The 17500-nt window shown below is 39.8% G+C and overlaps 1 protein-coding gene across 8 annotated transcripts in view; it reads right to left on the bottom strand.

Annotated features, from left to right (window-relative positions):
• The window catches only part of ZNF536 (zinc finger protein 536), a 346807-nt gene that overhangs the window by 183162 nt on the left and 146145 nt on the right, over positions 1-17500 (bottom strand). For 7 of the 8 annotated variants that reach the window (XM_017741035.1, XM_017741038.1, XM_017741033.1 and 4 more), the window contains one exon: positions 2473-4644. In XM_017741035.1, coding sequence (XP_017596524.1) covers positions 2473-4642 — 2170 coding nt within the window. In that variant the 5' untranslated portion in view covers positions 4643-4644. Of the gene's footprint in view, positions 1-2472; positions 4645-9387; positions 9486-17500 lie in introns of all 8 variants that reach the window. The other variant, XM_017741037.1, reaches the window with a different exon arrangement.

The following is a 17500-nucleotide window of genomic DNA, read 5'->3' as shown; positions in this document are numbered from 1 at the left end:
GCAAATTAAGTTTTGAGACATTGTTACGCAGTCTGAGAAATTTGTAAAACTGTGTTTTGCAGTAATTTCTTAATAGAAGATTCAACGACTACTTAATTCTACCCTATGCAAAAAAAAAAAAAAAAAAATCTCATTTCTTTATATTCTACGGGTCTACTTTCACAGGTAGTGATAAAATACACAGTCCATAGTGATGAACAGTTCCAATGGCAACATGGCAATAAAATTTAACTTTCAAGTACTAAACAATACTTAAGAGTTTTTTCTGTTAAAATGTAATACTCTTATCCTTTCATCTGATTAAAAAGTTGTAATATAAAAACCTACACACTTTCCCGGATAGGATGTATGACACTGAGAACCTACTTACATTTACTGGTAACTAAAGGAGACAATCAGATATCAATATAACAGGTCTTATTTTCTTCAGTAAAAACAAACATGCTTCCACAGCAACTGTTACTGCACATATTTTGTTTTTATTTTCACATGCTTTGATATGAATGCATCAGGTGTGAAAATAAATGTTTTAAATAAAGGGTAGCTCAAATTAAAAATAATTTTAAATTAGTGGCCATGAAGAGAACAACACTGCAGGGTTTTTTGCCTCTGAAGACAGGAAAAACTTCCCACAACAACACATTTAACAAACCAGAACACTTGGAATTAAAGTTTTCAGGGCACTCAAAACACACCAACTTTCACATGCATTGTTTCAAATCCTCTTCAAACTCTATCAGTTCAACCTCACTCAGAAGACTCTGGGGCTATGTTTTTCAAAACTTTTCCTGACAGCCCTGAAAAGCTTCAGACAGAATTTGAACAATTTCAGGATCTTTTATTTCTGATTGCTCTATGGCATTGTAAAACAAAAGTGACAATTTTTATAATAAAGAGGAGTATTTCTCCCCCCTCTAAATGTGTAGGATTTTTTAAAGTGAAAGTTAGAAAAATAATCTTCTTCATCCTGACATATTTTCAATCCTCTTAACACAATCTCAACAACTATATATAGTATGAAATTAGCTCTCGCCTGTTAGCCTTGTTCCTACATAGAATTTTCTAATGTGTCTCACCAGTAATAAATTGTAAACGAGGCTATGACTCTAAGAGTAGACTGTGTTTCATGGGTATTTAAACAACAGCATTAAGTACTATAGGAATCTCTGGAATGTGGAGTGCAGATTTATGTGTCTTAACAATTTCTTTACTGGTTTGTAATAGAGCCAGCAAACTAACACTATTTTTATATTAATTTGGCCTCAGAAGTAGAGTATACTGGAGCATGACAAGAACAACAAAAGTAAACTGGCATATACTTAATAACTGTAACAGTGAATTGCCTCCAATACTAAAATATTTATCGAAACTGGGGGAAAAAAAGCTAAAAAGAATTACCCTCAACAGCCTGCTACCAGCTCTTTAACAGTGGGCAATGTAATGCCTTAAGGTACCTCAAACTGTCTTTCATTTTCTAGACTTAATGGCTGATTGCAGAAATCAATGTTGCCATTAGTAACAGAGTATTTGTTATGGCATGATTTCCTCTGTTGTTAGGCTTGCAGAATGATTACAGTATTAGTGAGGTGCTTTCTTTATAAAGGGCAGAAGATATAACTTTCAATTTACCATCCATTAGTAAGTGACTTTGGAAATATACATGAGGCCAGAAATCTTACCTGTTATTACATGGAGATTTTATTTCAGCAGTCATAGGCTAGGAACTTTAAAAATTGTACCAGGAAGCTCAATATTTTATAGACATCTCCAATGAAATATTATCTGCTTTGCTATTTTGTACACAGCAAGTTAACATGACATACAATACAATTAAAATATTTCAGTCCAATTTCTATTTTTCTTGTACTTTCAAATGGATGTGAATTAAGCAGAAGGCTTCATACAAGTTAAAATCTGCACATAAGTTAGAAGATTGTCAAAAGGTTAGTAATTTGTATTTGTGAATCTCTTTTTAATCAGTCCAGTGGCCAGGTACAAGGACATAGCTAAGGAACTGACGTGGTTGTCAGAGTGAGGGCAGAGAGGTGAGCCAACATGCTGTCTATTAACTACAGCTCAAAGAAGGCATCTTTCCTCACCCTCTTACACGGAGGACAGGGAAGGATCTGCAAGAGAGACACCATGAACAGAAGAGGAGGAGAAAACCACCTTCCAAAACCTGGAGGGAAAGGCCCTGGAAGCGACTGCCATTGGTGGCTGCTCAGCCCCTGCACAGTGGGAAGGTGTCAGCTGAAAGGCTGGAAAACCTGCCCTTAGAGGGGAAAAGGGTGAGCAGAGAATTAACCTCGAAGGTATTGCAGGAACCCAAACACAGATGTTCTGGCAAATAACACCACGTCCCTGTGGACTGTAGGAAACGACCTGACAAGAGAATGCACAAACTACTTTGCTGCCGTGATTTCAAATATAGCTATGAAGCTTTCAGAGCAGAGAGGGAAGAAGTTACCATACCTGAAGAGGAGGGTGAGGAAGGATGAGGGCTGTCCTCCTGAGCACTCCCCGTCTGCGAGAGACCCCCACCTACTCCGCTTTCTTCAGTAATGTTAGAGGACCCTGGTGTTGTCGACCTGCTGACAGACTGAGACTCTTGATCACTTCCAGACCCACGCCGCTCATCGAGACTACCTTGAATTATTTCATCTTCTCCTTTCCTGTCTCTTTTGTGGACCCTGGAGTGAACGACCACTTGGTGGTATGTTCTAAAAACCCTTCCGCAGTCCGGGCATTCAGTTGGCTTTTCTTTTATGTTTCCATGACTTTGTAAGTTGTAATCTAGTCCCTGGTTCATACCATGTGACAAAAAATCTCTACTGCCTTCTAAAGGGTCTAGTTTGCTTGGCAAGTCTCTCTGATTGCCCATTTTAGTGCTGTGAACCAAATCAGCAGGCATTTTCTGCTTAGAGCCATCTGCTCCTACTAACACATACTCCCGCTTCTCCTTATCAAACATAACTCCAGCATTTGCCAAAGTGTCTTCGTGGCTGCGCTGTATCTGCTGCTCTTTAGACAAAAAGCCATGTTCCATGGCCATTCCCCTTGCCATAAGCTGCCAGGCCTGATAGCTGTTTACTGGATCCATCTCTGCTGCTTTGGCGGCAGCTTGTAACCTTTCTATACAGCTGGATTTCAGAGGAGGCACCAGATTGAGACAGCCCAATAAAGAATGTTTATCCCCTTCAGCAATACTGTGGCCAATGCCAGAAATGGGCGAAAGAAGCTTCCCCAAGACTTCCTTCTCTTTCATGGGCATATCTCCTTTGTTATAGATTTGATTTTGTTCGCTTAAGCTCGCTTTGTCAGGAGGAAGAAACCCGCTCTGCAAACATGACAGGTATCTTGAATACAAGTTTGCGTGAGCTTCCTGGGACATGCTGCTGATGGAGACAGGTACTTCAGGATCATTAGGAGATTTGTTCTTTACAGATAACTTATTCAGGTGAACTTTCATGTGGTTTTTAAGAAACCAAGGCTCTTTGAATCGCCTCCCACAGATCTGACAGCAGTGTTCAAAGGAATCCTTGTGCTTTCTCATGTGGCCTTTTAGGAACCAGGCTTGGCTAAACACTTGGCCACACACCTCACAACGAAACTCATTGGTGGATTGCTCCCCATTTCCATTGGAGCCCTGGCCCTGTGCTGACTCTGCAGTTATGTGAGCCTTCTCCACGTGGCTGATCAGCTCCTCCTCCTGCGAGGCGGCGAAGTCACACAGAGTGCACTTATAAGGCTTGTGTAGGATCCTTATGTGCCTGTCCAGCTCTTCTCGCTTCTTAAACTTGCCTTTGCAAAACGTGCATCTGAACCCAGCTGTCTGAGCGACAACTTCTTCCTGGACACTGACTGGCTTTGGAGAGGGAACAGGGTTGGAAATGTCAGGTGTGTTGTGATTAGGTGGCACAGACAAGTTGCAGTTTGCGAGCGGCATTGGCTGGGTGTGCTGCTGTGCTTTCACATCAGGTCGTGGCTGCAAGAGGCTGCTCTTCATCTGCTTGTCCCGAAGAATTGCTCTCTCCTCCAGCTCATGTAAAAGTCTGTTTTCTTCTCTGACCCTTCCACGACCTTTGCCGAGGTTTCCAAGCTTGTGAGTACGCAGGTGTATCTTCAGGTTGCCTTTTTGAGCTGCTCTGTGGTCACAGTAGGGACACTTGAACGGTTTCTCTCCAGTGTGAGTTCGCATGTGTAGCGACAGGATGCTGTTGAATCGAAAGCGTTTCCCACAGAGGGGACAGGGGTACTTTCTGTTTTTCCTGGCATCATCCTCTATGTCGCTCATCTGAGACATAATCCCTAGGTTTTGTCCATTTAAGAACTGCTGCAGATCCACGCGCCCGTTCAAACTGGTATCAACCTCTCTATTGAGCTGGTTTGCCAGCAGGGCCATCTGGCTGCTGATGGGCTGGTTTGCTATGGACATGTGACTTTTGTCTTCTAGTGGCACTGACGCCTTCTCCTCGGGGTTCTGCCTGTTCTGGAGCTCCGGGAAGGCATGGCTGAGCTGGGAAGTGATCTGGTGCAGCTTCTGACTCATTGAATATTGCCCATTGAGGATGGTGCTGTTGAGATGGGCGTCAGCTTCTGGCACAGCTGAAGAAACACCAAGGCACAAACTAGCTTCCTCCATCTCTGAAAATCAGAAGATATTTTAGATTCAGACTGTGAAAGAGTTACAAGCATTGAATCACCGGCGTACAATTTGCATTTTATGTTTTACCTACTCATAATAATGCAAAGGAATTAGTGTAAAAACAATTAAAAGTGTATTAAGTGCCAACTGTGCCAGACAATTTTGATCATACATGCACTTTCCTCATTCTGCATGTTTACCAAGAACTATTAATTACTATTTTAAAATATGTGACAATTTCAAAATCTAATTATTACAGAAGGGGCAACAGCTTTGACCACCTCCCTTGTCCTTCCTGTGAAACTGCACCTGTCTGCATTTCTAAATCTATAGAAAAAGAAATCTTATGCATCTCACCCATTTTCATTAAAAAAGCCAGCAACCTCCCGCCCCCCCCAAAAATAGAAATCCATTTGTAACTTTCGGTTCCGTTAACCATATTCAATATATTACACATTCTACAATGAGAAAGATAGTTTTATGATTTGACAAAAAACCGATGGTATGATATTTACTGGTGTACAATAAAACAAGATAATGTTTTGGGAAAAAATAAAGGACAAGCTTTAGAACAATAAAAGGGATTTTGCTTTAGTCAACAAAAAGTGCAGTAATATCTCATTAAGCTGATTAGTATGCTGCTTAGAAACAGTACTAGGTGCTGTAACACATGATTATAATCATAAAAATCCTTCAGTGTTTGCAAGTAAGCATTAACGAGGTATATTAAATTTTAAGGAGACTGCGACTAGCAGCTTTGTAAACCTCTGAGATTAAGATTTAACCCTTCTGTTACAAAACACTGTTATTTTGTCATTTTGAAACTGAGCCCATCAAAAGGCACATAAATTATCTTCTGCCAAGTCTTTTAATTCATCATTGAGAACCTTCAAATTTCTGTTCCTAGGAAAACTTGCCAAATTATAGAAGGAATATGTCTGCCCTTCGATGGGTAAGACATGTGATTTAAGACACTTTGATTTGTTTTAAAGAGCTCTCTTATGGAACTAGATAAAACCAATTAAAACCTGGGGAAGGTGTTGTGGAAAGCCTCAACAAGTTTAAGAATTTTAATAACTTTCCTAATACACAGTAATGACTACAAATTGTAGCTACACTATGTATATTGCAGGAAATTAGAATTCAAAGCTGTTTGTTAAACACAAGTGCTCTGTTCTGGTCTGCATAATTGTCCACAATAATCCATCCTTGCCACTTCTCTACTCTACACAGATATAATGTATCTATAAAATTCTGTTTAAAATATAAAGTTTCACATAACTAATTCATAAACTATATGATGCTATAAGGTTATATTAGAGCATAATTAAGATCTTTGTTGTTCAGTGGAGTGATTTGACACTTTATTCACTCACAAAACTACTGAATTCTATACGTTCTTAAAAACTTAATTTGGTCAACACTCTCTGTGGCTTTAGGCAAAAGCATTTTTTCACTCTGTCTTCTACAAAGGCTCCAGGCACACTCTGGGTGGACACACTCTGGTTCCTCACACAGCTTCACAGTGGCCACTCGATAGACAATTCAAGGTCCAGATCTGGCACGTACTTAAAATGCGTGTAACTGTGCTCGTGGGAGTAGTCCAGTAGACTTCAAAGGGTGACTCTTGAAAGCCAAGTTCCACACATGATTAAGTATTTGCAGGATCAGGGCCTAAAAAAAAAGCACGGGAGGTCTTCGAGGGGAGACCTCTTTGGTCCTGACAGGATGACTGAGGTTGTGACACAATGCAGAACGTGTAAGAAGTACAGGAAAGAGTTATATTCATGTGTATTAAAGATGATGTATTAAAGATGAAAATGAGCTACCTAATATTACCCATATATAAAGCAGATCTTTGTCAAAATTTAACAGTCCTCTTATTCAGGTCACGTGTTGGGGACCCATTATTTGCATGCTGTCAATGTTATTATTTATAAAACATTAAAGAAATCAAGTATATAAAAGGACCCCACTTAAGTTTAGCTTGCAGTGTCTGATTTCCAAAAGTAGGCAGTAGGAGAACATAGTCAAGCCAGGTGTTCACCTAAGGGCATGTAGCAAACAAGGAAAATTCTTAATTTCCATTCAAGTTTTCTGTGCAGCAGACCACAGTCATTTAACATGTGGGAACATACAAACACCTTTTCTTTTTTTAAATTTTTGAAAGTTTGCCTAAATTTTGGAACAAATCAGATTTCATGTTCAAAAGGATTAAATAAGCAACTTCAGACTTGTGGTGCTAAGATCTGCCATTGCCTGAAGTCGACTGAGATTTTGATTATCTGCCTATGTACTTCTTAAAAAAAAACAAAAAAAAAAAAAAAAAACCAACAACCAAACAAATAATCTCCAATAAACAACAAGAAAAACCCCAAAATTTGCTTTTTGTCTGGATTCCACATACCAAGAGTGTTATTTCTCCCCACCATGCTTAAACAAGACCTGTTGCAAACAAGAACATGACAATTCCAGAAATGCATAGCATGTGCAGATACACACAGTGAAGAAGGTTTAGATAGGTCTTTGTGAATTGTCATTATTGTACAGCAGCTTCAAAAATGCAGTCTGAATTTTATTTTTTCTCAGTTGATCTCAATAGGACCTGGTGCCTTTACATGCTCAGAAAGGTTTGGGTAGTTAATTCTAGCATTTTATGCTCTATCGAAGTTTGGAAATGCTGACAGATCCCAGAGGAATTTATTAAGTCTGATGTTTAACCCTAAGCATCAGTTCAAATGTATGGTTATTTGGATTGAGAAGGGGAGTTGTGGTTGAGATTTAGTTATGCTGTGCCTCTTTTTCAAATATAACTTTAATAAACTAGCAACAGCAGTCGTAGCTGGAACATCCTAAGTTTTCCAATTTTCCCTTTTTGCTATTTTCTGTCTTCTAAAATCATACAGAAACATATAATGTAGAATACAGATAGAACAAGTAAAAAAATGGATTAGAGGAATACCAAATCCATAATTTCTCATTTAAATACTTATAATTTTGGATTAAGTCGGGGGAGCCTAACCCACACACATGGATCTTTTGGCACAGGAAATGTTATATATTTTTGATTAAATATGACGAAAAGTCAGCAAAGCCTCTGCTTAGTGAGCAACAACCAGCTCTGAATGCCACCTACTTTGACCAGCTGTGCAGTTTCTGGGACCCAGCTACCACAATCTCAAGATGTATCCTTCACTTAAACTGCATTTCCACCCTCGCCTGTCCCTGCTTCTTGCAGGTCTGTTCTTCCTCTGGCTCTGAATTGTCGCCTCTGTTCCTGACTCCAGCCTGGTTTCATTAAGGATAACCACAGCATTGAAAGTACTGCCCTGTGAACTTCTGCCATGCCCAGTTACAGCTTTTCTGATCACAGGGACCTTGCTACTGTCCAGCTCTCACAGAAATCACTCTTGGTATCCTTGAGCCCACTCACAGCAAAACCTACCAAAATCTCATCTTGTATCCACATGCAAGACAGAAACAAAATTCATCCATCATTCCACTATGAATTAGGTAACTCAATCTAATTTGCCTAATTTCCCTAAAAAAAAAAAAAATTAGCAATTTCATTCTCTCCCTCTTTATCCATCATCCCTGTCTAGATCTATGACCAGACAGGGTTACACCAGGTGGGGTAAGGGGTTTTCATTCCCCAGTGAGGCTCCTGCAGTTCATGGCACCCACCCTAGTGTCAAGGTATTCAAAAATAAAAAAGCTGGAAATGCTGCTGTGATGCTCCATGGTAGGGAAAATATCTAGCTTTCAATTTTTAAATATATATTCTATCACATTATTTTCATGATCCTGATCTCTCATATAAGGAAAGCACAGAATGTTTTGCCATCTCTTGTGCTGGGAACAGAAGCACAATGTTCTCTGTAGTTAACAAATGTTTACAAAATGAACTGCAAATCAAATTTGAGATTGTTAAGAAATTCAAAATATGTTTGTTGAAGTTTATGTAGTAAATTTCTGACCTTTAATTATCTCAAATGTTGTGTAAAGACAGTGTCCCTCAAGACACAGCCCCATACAGAGTGTGTTGGGATCAGGAGTTATTATGGGCTGCCTTTTCTAACCTAAATAAACCCTCAGCTCTTGCCCAAGTGAGTTGCTGAGGCCAAAAAGCCCTGACCTGATCCTGCTGCATACATGTGCTACAACCTAGCTGCGTTCACACTGCCCTGGGCAGGGCAGGAGCACCCTTGGGAAGCACCGCACCAACCATCCGTGGCCATGCGGCCTCGTTCTGTGCCCAGTGTGCAGGATCCCGTTCCTCTGAGGAGGAGCTCAGCTTATGAAACTCACAATGGGATACAGATATTATAAAAATACTGTCTCTCATCTCCTACATAAAGGTGCAGTGAGACATTCAAGTCCCTTTGATGATACTAATAGTTATTTTGATTTCACTCGCATTTTTGCCCTCAAGACTATTTCCTGTGATATCAATAGCAAAAGTTCTGGCTTTAGCCATTTCAATTGAACACACGGATTTTATTTAACTATTTGAAATGGATTACTGGAATTTAAAACCAATTATGACACCAGAAATGCCTGTCATCACAACTACATTAATGTAATACGAGAAGCTCAGCTTCCTCTTGCTGGAAACAGAGTGAAAAAAAAAATATGGCAAGCAGAAAGACAGAATTTAAAGATAAATCTATGCCTACACACACATGTAAACATATGCAGGCACACACATATCTGTATACAGACACATGTGTGCAGACACACACCTGTTATCTTTGCAAACAGATGGACCAAATTCAGCTCTTATTTACACCTGTTCATGCCTGCTGGACACAGACACACTGAAACTTTCCCCTCTTCAGTGCTGTAGAGAAAACAGTCATTTTAAAACCACTGTTGTGCTGTTATTATAGCTTAGATTAGGTTAGTTAAAAGATTTACAGTTCAGTAAGCAAAGTAATGCTTTACAAGCTCACGTGTTTAGACGACAAGCTCGCTCTGGCCCTGATCCTCTAAGCAGTTAGAGCTACACACACTGTTACTTATGCGTTCAGAATATAGACCTGGTATTTATCTTTCCAGCTAGAAAAATTCACATATATCTACATTATCTTGTGGTCCATTGGCAAATTCTGAATACTCCAATACAGACTGCTTCAGTTCTTAGCAACTCGTAAACAGGTATTGCCGAGATCAGAATATACATTGAATTTTTATTAAATATTGTTCTTACTGTTGCAGCAGAAACAGTTGAAGTAAGGCTGTTATAAGCATAATACACTCCTGTTAAGAAATACAGAACACCAGACTACTGAACCCTTTCAGGGTCATTAAACAGCTGTAAACATTATTACAAAAATAAACCAGAGATTTCATGCTTACATTTTAGCCCAGAGCTTGGTGTGCTGAGCAAGTACATTTTTTTCATCTCTTACAATCAACGCTGGTGACATTTGGGCATCCAAACAAATTACATCACAAATATTACTGAGGTGGGTAGGATACTGAGCAGTTTATTTGCCAGATGATTAATATATAAACAGTAGGGCAGGATAGATGACCTACTCTTCTTTGACTGATTTGTAGGCAATACTAAGAGACATAGATGTAAATAGTTAGATTTTAACAAAAACATGTGTGCACAGAAGGGGAGGGGAGAGATCAGCTGTATTTAGTGCCACCAGGACAGCATTATCCAGTCTGATAAAATGAAATAAACATTAGGCCAGATTCTATTCTCATTTTACTTATGCAAAATAGAGTAATTGCATCGACTTCATAGGAGTTTTGGTTAAGTAGGTGTCCTGTTCCTTGGGGTATAATATAATTATATTAGGAAAATACATGGTTTCTGGAGTATAACCGGATGTCTTTAGAAAAAAGAAAGTTAACCTATAGGTAATGTGTCCTATCTATTTGTTTTTATTTAAATATTATTAAGGCCAGCTTGGTAATTCGTTATCACTGTAAGTCACATTAGCACATTTAAGTTTTGTAGGCACTGCAAAGCACACGCAGCTTGTAATAACTGAGAGGTGGATCGAAGCAGGAGTGGAGCACAGCCTGTCCAGAGCAGAGGGGGAAGCAGGGCTGCCCCCATCCCACAGCCCCAGCAGGCTCCCAGGGGCTGCAGCTTCACACCAACACCATCTTCCAGCACCCGGGACCACGCAGGGGGCAGCCGGGAAGGCATTTGACAAAACTGTAGCTGCTTTGTAGTGCTGATATTTAAACAAGCTGCTTATTGATTCCAAAACAAAGTACTCCTTTAGTAACAACAGAGCCAACTCATTCCACAACAGTTTTTATGTCTTAAAGAAGGGTTAGCAGAGGGATTTTGAAGTTTCAAAAGTCATTAGCAGACAAAAAATGGTTTGCTGAGGCTGTACTGCCTTCGCTCTGGGCTGGGAAGAGAGTTGCTTTCTAAAATACCTGTTACATCTGTAGGGTGCTTTCTAGTTAGCACAGCCTTTGGGACTGATAACTGATCAGTGGAAGATAAATCACCAGAACAGTCTTTGGCTGGTAGCACCCATGGAGTGGCGGACTGTGAACCGTTTGTGATCACAATCTAGGAAGATGAGCACAGAGGAGAGGAGAGGTCATTTATAAATCTCACTCACTGATTAGAATAGAAAGATTAGAAGAATGCAGACAAGCTGTTTGATTTATTGCTACTTTGCATGTGACTTAGCAAAATCTGTTTTCCTTCTTATTTATTCCATTTCACTTGCATATACTTAAGAAGTCAGATCCAAAGAAGAGAAAGATAAATAATTGGTACTGAAAGTTCAGTAGATTAAAAAATTTAAAAAAAAAAAATCATGATTTTTTTTTTTCCCAGGAACTGGTTGCATCTGTGATCATTATTTTTTAGCTTATAAACATTGATTCTCACGTTACTTTTTTTTCCTAGTGATCTCTCAACAACAAAAGTAAAGATAAGAGTGATACCAAAATTCAAATTGGAGCCTTATTTGTGGAAAGCTTCATTAAACTAAAGCTTCTGTTACTTTAGAAACATCATTTTTTTAAAGTAAATTTGTTATTTTCATGTAATTTGGAATGTATACAACTGATTAAACCCTCTCCAATTTGATCAATTTCCTGTAGCTCCTATCTGATCATTCACTTTAATTAATCTAACTGGCATCCACATCAGATTGAAGAAACCTTAAAATTAAGCCTTTAATGAACAACTTTACCATCACAGAGTACAAATAAAATAATAAAATGCCTGTAAGACTTTGCAAAGCATATTTATTATTTCATTTTTTGTCATTTTTACAGCATGGAAAGGGCTCTGAATCTCCTCATCTGAGGACACTGCACTGCACTGGAAGTCCGCAATGCTCTAACCCATTATATAATACCAAAAGATACATAATGTTGACCCTATTAATCCTGCATTCCTCACACAGGAAAGTTCCAAATAAAAGGCAGAGCATTTCAGCTGGGTGAGGACAGGAGGATCAGGCCCTCTGAACCAATTCCAAAGAGATCAAGAAAGAAGAGTTAAGACCACAGAAGTCAAAAGCATAGTTAGAAACAATTTAAATCCAAACCTGTAATGCTGGGTTGATGATTTTATTTTCATTTCACAAAGGCTTAGACGTAGATTTTGTGCACAACTAAACATAATGTCAAATGCACATATGTCCCAAAGATCAAAGTATGATTGACTGTGAAATATTCATATGCAATAGCCCAGCAAGATTTTGTTCGCAAGGGCACCTGTCAGAAGCATAAGCTTGGATACAAATCATCAAATAAATATGTAAAATCATTACTAAAATCCAGGCATGCAATCAGATAGTCAGTTGTCTGAAACTGCTGGACTGTAGCCAGCACAGTGGCTCAACAGACTAATGCTTTGGTTTTTGCAGATCCTCAGGGCCCTGGTTCAGTTCCTCCTGCTACTGGTCAGGTCAACTGTCTGTACCTAGTGTTGACTTTCCTGGCACTTAATGCTAGGAGCAAAGCAAAAAAACCCGAGTCCATAAGTTGCCTTTGACCTGAGCCACAGAAACATCTGCTGGTTGAGTCACAAACTGCTTGTTGGCCAAGTTTAACAGGAACCGAGCCTGTTGCGGATCAGCTCTCTCAGCAGTAGGTGTCACTGCAATAAATAGATGGATTTCAAGGGACAAAGACACACACTACCAGGGAAAATACATAAACAGAACATCCCTGAATAAAGAGAGTTTCAAAAAGAAGTATGTGGTCCAATTAGGCTTTTCCTTTAACTTTATGCAAAATGTTGGAAATCTGGTTTAGGGAAGAATTAAATTGCACAAGTGGGATTGCCAACAACAACGGCACCGTAATTCTGTCCTTTAGTCCTGTGCCACAGAGATCCTTTAATTCACATGAATCACCTCCCTGCAATCCCAGGTCTATTAGGTAAAGACTGTTATAGTTAAACCTTTGAAAAAAAAATGCTCTCTAACAAATTAAGTAATTTTCTCTAGTGGAACAAAAGACCTAGTTGTATGGGAAGACACTGCACACTCAGCTGTAGTTGTAGGACTGAAAGACCACAAGGTTAGCCTATTTTTTGTTAAATTAGAGAGCCCATACCCAACCCTATCTGCATACAGAACAAGGAAAAGGAGAATGCTTATAACAGCTTGGGGGGTGGGGGGAAGATGTCTCAAGTATAGATTTAATTAATACAATGCATATTTTGAAGAAGAAGTAACCAATTTATATTTGAAACAGAAATATTTGGTATGCCAAGTAATATCACAGAGATGTCAGCCAAGTCTACACCATATTTGGTTTCATTATCACAAAATGGTTTGTAGGATAATTAAGGATGCTCCAAATTGCATGCTATTGAGTTAGACTGTAGACAAAACAATACATCACTAAGCATATGGGCTACCTGTGATGACATCAAGACAGAAACTACGTGCCTAAGAAAATGTTTTAAGAAAAAATAAATATTAATACATTAAACCTTGCATAACCTGTTGCACATGAAAGAGAACACGTGACAATACATACTCCCAAAGTACATATATAATATAACTGCATTTATTCTACTTCCAGTAACATTTAACAGGGAACAAAGGCGAAGAAAAATATAGAGAGAATAAAAAGATAAATATCTGCATTCTTCAAGGTCAGTATATTTAAGAAAACCAACATTAAAAAAAATATCACCCCCCATGAAAAGCATAAAGGGCCACAGTACAAATGTGGAAGGAGTTAAACACCTCCTTCCCCCCAGCAGTTACTTCCACCAGCTCCTGCGCTGGTATTCCCTGAAGGCCTCCAGCACCACCCAACACCAAAGCGCACTGCGATCTATTCAATCGGAGGAGAGGGACACTTTTGCTAAATGTTACTTTGCTGGGTACAGAAATATCCTACATCTTAATACAATGTAAATGGAAACAGGTAGAAATTCAGAAGTAACTTGCCCAATTTCAGTGCTCCAAAAGGCCATAAAGGGACCAAGGTTTTCAGAATTTCAGCACTGTAGAAATAAGTATCTCTAACTGGTCATTTCCACATTTCATTTAGGAAAAAGCTTGCCATGTATCTTGACTTAAATAGATGGCTCATCCTCTGTAAAGAAGCCAGGGACAGCATCCAGAACTCTTGACACCCATTGCTTAGTCCAGTATGCCAGATAGCTTTTCTTTATCAAACAAAATTGACTGATGAAAAGCCTGGGGTTTAACTCATGGCAAACCTGTCAGCATTAAACTTTTTTTTGTTAAAATACTGGAGTTATTTTTTTTTTAATAACTGAGATTCTTGGCTGTTAATACCTTCTATCTCCAAATTCTATCTTCTCTCTTCCCTCAATCCAACTGATTTATTTTTTCCTCTCCCTATAACGCATGGACTTGGTGACAAAAAATACCACACATAACTTAGATGGTCATAGTGATTCTTAGATACAAGTGGCTTCGAGGAATTATTATTCATCATATTAATTTAATACTAATTTCCAGGGGAAAAAAAAAAAAAAGATAAAGCTGAGAAAGCCTTAGGTTCAGTGGAATGAGATGGAATAAAAGATGCAGTTGAAATAGGCAGGGATGCTGGGAGGCAGGTTGATGCAGGAAAAATAGAACAAACATTGCTCAGAACACCTCTTGTGTTTGTGGTCTCCCAAAAAGTAGAAAGAGAAAACTCCTTGCAGAATTAAGTGGAAAAGATAGACGAGGAAACACCACACAGACTAAGGCTACAAAAAAATAGACTTAATTATCACCCAAGTAAAATGAAACGGAAACAAATCCTCTTTATACCACTGGTGTTCTGGCCTGCCCATATTCTTACTGATATATCACTGCTTCAGTCATTTAACTTTATTAATTGATCACTGTCATGAGCACGAGAGCAGAGCTGGGAACTCTAAGGCCAACTTGTACCTCCTAAGCTGCTTTCCCACTGAAATAAGTGGCTCAGGCTTACCAGGGTGTGGTTAGCAGTCACTGCACTGCTCAGACACCCACTCTGGGGTCAGGAAATCTCCAGAAAACAAGCTCTTTTTCATATGTCATTTTAGAGAAGCAAAAAGAAATACATCACACTGCTCTTTCAGAGGGAGGAAGACAACCCCGAACAGGAACATCTGTACTGAAAGTAAATGACTTGGGGTATTTCCCTGTATTTTCCCAGCTGCTTTTAAAATCCTCTCGACCTGTTGCAGTGAGATTACTCTGGCTCGCAATAACCCTGCCTCTTCCTCTGAATGATCATACAAAACGGTTGCAACAGTTCCACAGTTAAGCCAAGGAAATAATAATAACGATGTCACACAAGTGACCAGAAGAAAGGGCCCCATCCTTGCAGTACTCTTGGCTGCAGTGAGGTGCAGTCCATGAAGGAAACAGAGAATTTCCTCCCTTTGCCCTGAGGGATCAGGTACAGCAAAGGGAATCATCTTGTGCATCCCTCGAAGGAAGCAGAGATGTGAGTGCTGACTGTGGTGAAACAGAACACAGGTTTAAGTGCAATGGCAGCACGGCCTTCAGGATCCAACAAGCTGGGTGCCAACTGCTGTTTGGGCACCCCTGTTTTATCTTGGCACAATAGCTCTGATCACTAATAAAGGGCACCGAAAACTTGGCAGATACACAGCAGATAGATAAATAGAGAGGAGAATGAATACTATAAAAATACAATAACATTTCAAAGCTATCTGAAGGATAAAAATCCTTTAAATAATTTTGATGTTAATTGCAACATTCCAGGCCCTTGGCTGAAAAGACAGACTCTCGTGGTGATAGGCGAGTGGTAGCAAAGCTGACAAAGAAAGTCTGATAAATGCAATCACAGGATGACAGACCCTGGCAAGTTCAATTACGGTTGCAAAGTCAGGTGGGAGATGGACTCTGCTAACTGTAATATATCCTTAGCAGCCAGCTCTGGCAACGAACGGCTCTGACCAAACTCCTTTGAGTGACTGACAGGATCCCAGGAGCCTTCCGTCCCACGGCAGGCTGAGATCAGCTACAGCTGTTATCAGAAGGACCAGGGACTAACAGGGAGTGCTTTACTGCAAGGTTTCAATACAACACACAAATAAATGCCACAAACTGTCAGTGAAACTATTTCAAGCCTCTTGAAAAGTCTGTGCAAATGAGCAGTTTGTGTTCACTTTCTCCAGCTCGTGTAAACCTTCACTCAGTGTTAATTTACACTGCTGCAAACCTGTGTGAATCCAGGTAACACCAGCAAAATACAAAGCCAGACAAAAGGAGGGGGAAATACTTGGCTGTTCAGTTTTAAGGACCTGGCCATGGGAAGCAGTGAGTAAGCTCCCACTACTTGCAACAGGACCATCCGAGAGATCCTCTTCCTACAGGACTGAATCCCAAATGCCCCAGAGCTGACAGCATTCAGGAGTTCCCACACAAAATCACTGCTTGGGCAATGGTATTGCTCCTGTTGCCCAAGCAGAAACTCATTTTTTCTGAATTCCAGCCCCTTGCACCTACACTTACGAATATAGAGATCATTACAACTCTTTCTACTTAAAAGGATTTTCATCTCCTTAGTTTTATACTTCAGAATAGACTAACTATTCTTACTTGAGGTGAGAAAGCAAGAAGTAGATGTATAGAGCAAATTGTGGCTTCTCATACTTCAGTGCAAAATTAGCTAAGAACTTAAGTCATGTTTAATCAAAGTATCTGGCTTCCTTGTAGGTCTTTATTTTCCTAGTGACTGTTTTAGAAAAAAAAACAAACTCACAGAGTTATTAAACAACTTCTTTGTTCTCCTTCTGGGTTTTCCAAAAATACTGTAAAATGACAATGGTATAAAAATTATACTGTAAAAAATGTAAGTACTGTGAATGAGCAGAGTTATTCATTTATATCCCTAGCATATGAAATGCCCATATCATGTATCCTTTATCCAACAGCAGACTCTTTTAGCTTCAATCACAAGAGCTAACAATATGTTATTGATATGATTTCAGGAAGCTGTCAGCAGGCAGCTTCGCTTTCAGCTCCTCAGCTCTGTTGAGCGCCCACAGAACGTACCTGTGCCTCTCCCGCAGGAGAGCTGGCAGCGAGGTGCACATTCCTGTCAGCTCTCACCGTGGAATAAAGAGAAACCTAAACAGGTCTTCCTCACTAAACGCAGCCTCACAGTCCTCACACAGTGAAAACACGCTGCTGGTTTCACTGGGAATGTTCAGCAGCACCAGCAGCCCAGGTCTCTGAGCACTGAGGGGCAGATCATTGTCCCTGCAAAGAGCTGGAGCAAGGAGCAGCAGGGCAGGTGACCCAAGGCACTGCTGTGGGCCCTCACCCTTCTTGCCCCATGCCCACCTCCTCTCCCAGCTGGCCTTTCACAAATTTCCACCTTCCTCCTGTGTCCTCCAATTCTACTCAACACAAAATCAGC

The sequence above is a fragment of the Corvus brachyrhynchos genome, unplaced genomic scaffold, assembly GCF_000691975.1.
Source record: "Corvus brachyrhynchos isolate BGI_N302 unplaced genomic scaffold, ASM69197v1 scaffold26, whole genome shotgun sequence".
Taxonomy (NCBI): domain Eukaryota; kingdom Metazoa; phylum Chordata; class Aves; order Passeriformes; family Corvidae; genus Corvus; species Corvus brachyrhynchos.
Note: the sequence above shows the minus strand (reverse complement) of the source record. Positions and strands in the feature narration are given on the sequence as shown.